Source organism: Elephantulus edwardii, unplaced genomic scaffold, assembly GCF_000299155.1.
Source record: "Elephantulus edwardii isolate Elephantulus edwardi_28Jun2011 unplaced genomic scaffold, EleEdw1.0 scaffold00071, whole genome shotgun sequence".
Classification (NCBI taxonomy): domain Eukaryota; kingdom Metazoa; phylum Chordata; class Mammalia; order Macroscelidea; family Macroscelididae; genus Elephantulus; species Elephantulus edwardii.
The window spans coordinates 5,138,623-5,140,150 of NW_006399821.1; the positions used below are offsets into that span (position 1 = coordinate 5,138,623).

At 39.4% G+C, this 1,528-nt stretch overlaps 1 protein-coding gene across 1 annotated transcript in view; it reads right to left on the minus strand.

The window, feature by feature from the left end:
- Positions 1-532: 532 nt before the first annotated feature.
- MYLK4 (myosin light chain kinase family, member 4) overlaps positions 533-1,528 on the minus strand; it is a 138,979-nt gene continuing 137,983 nt past the window's right edge. Inside the window, exon 11 of the mRNA XM_006888749.1 lies at positions 533-625. Coding sequence (XP_006888811.1) covers positions 533-625 — 93 coding nt within the window. The remainder of the gene's footprint in view (positions 626-1,528) is intronic.

Genomic DNA, 1,528 nt, shown 5'->3' on the forward strand with positions numbered 1-1,528 from the left:
TTTGAAAAGATATAATTTAATGATTGAATGCAATTTCCTTGGTCTAAATGCATTCCCAGATTTTTAAAGCCCAAAAAGATCTCAAGCGTGATTTCACCTTCCATGCTGGAGACACCTTATATGCAATCAGCATCATTCTGTCACAGGAGGTTTGTGTGTCACAGTGATGCTGAACAGGCTTCCCAAACTAAGAGATACTACTTCTGAAAGTCAGAAAACCTGTGGACCACAGTGGTCCAATCCCACCAGGCCTGGTGCCAATGAGTCAGGGGCCAATCAGACAGCAGCTAATATCAACATCATGATCTCTCTAGTGATCTGGAAACATAATGAATAGCAAATACAATGCAACCCATCAGTCACCCAGTTACAAAGAGAAAAAAAAATTAAAGTGGAAAAAGGTAGATGACATCTTGCTGAGTGTGAACTCCACTGGGGGAGATGGGATGAAGGTAAGGTGTGGTGGAGTGTCTGTGTCACTAGACCACTTGGCCTCTTGGGCACTCTGCAGTATTGGAAGGTGGGCGGGCAGCTACACCCGCTGAGCCATCATCAGGGTCAAGGCTCTGGAACTGCTGATTTTCCCAAAAATCTTCTCACAGTGGCAGCAACCACAGCAGTTTTCCTGCAAAGCAAACAAAATAAGAATCTTGTTAATTCAGCAGGGCTTTAAAAATTATAATTAGCTGGTTATGACCCTTAGGAAAACCACAGATGATTTTTTACAACATGTATATGTGGGTGCAAGAAAAACACAACCAACAAAACTTCTTAAAGGATTCCAAAACTGACTAAAGGGGTTTTTTTTCTTCTTCTTATTTCAGTTTATGCAAGATTTCTTAGCACTATTTGCAATCTTGAAGGACAAAGCTTCTTTGTTTTCGTCTGAAGTTTAACCAGCCCCCAAAGCTATGGCTGCCCATTCATTTTGTAGTCAAAGCAAATCAAGCATGTGAGTATTTCCATTTGCTTTTACCACCACATCTGACCGGAACTGGTCAGACCACACTATTCCCCTAGATTAGCCCTCCCTGTCAAAGGAGTTACCCTAAATTTACATTTCACAGGCTGGCAAAAGATGCAATAGAAATGAGGAATTAAACATCTTAGGTTGATTTTAGGAATGTTTCCTCAGCACATCAAAAAACCTCTACAAATTGCAGGAGATTTATGTGCCTCAATTTACATTGTGGACCACAATTTAACCCTACAGTCTGGAAGCCTTTCTATTTCCACAGGAATAATCTTCAACCATTAGATTTTAAAAGTCAATATTATCTTAAATTTGGTTTTACTCATAAAATATTTTGCCAAAAGAACCCATATCATCCTGGCAGGATTATCTTCTGAAGTAAGATTGTTCCCAGAGTTAATATCTTCATTTCAAATTTTAATTCTAAAAGAGAAAATAATTAAAAGGGTGGGGAAACAGGAGGAAGAAGCTGAAAAACACCACATCAACCACTTAGACATGATGATTTCTGGTCTGTGGTGGAATCCAGGTGAACTCCTGTGTTTAAATGTAACT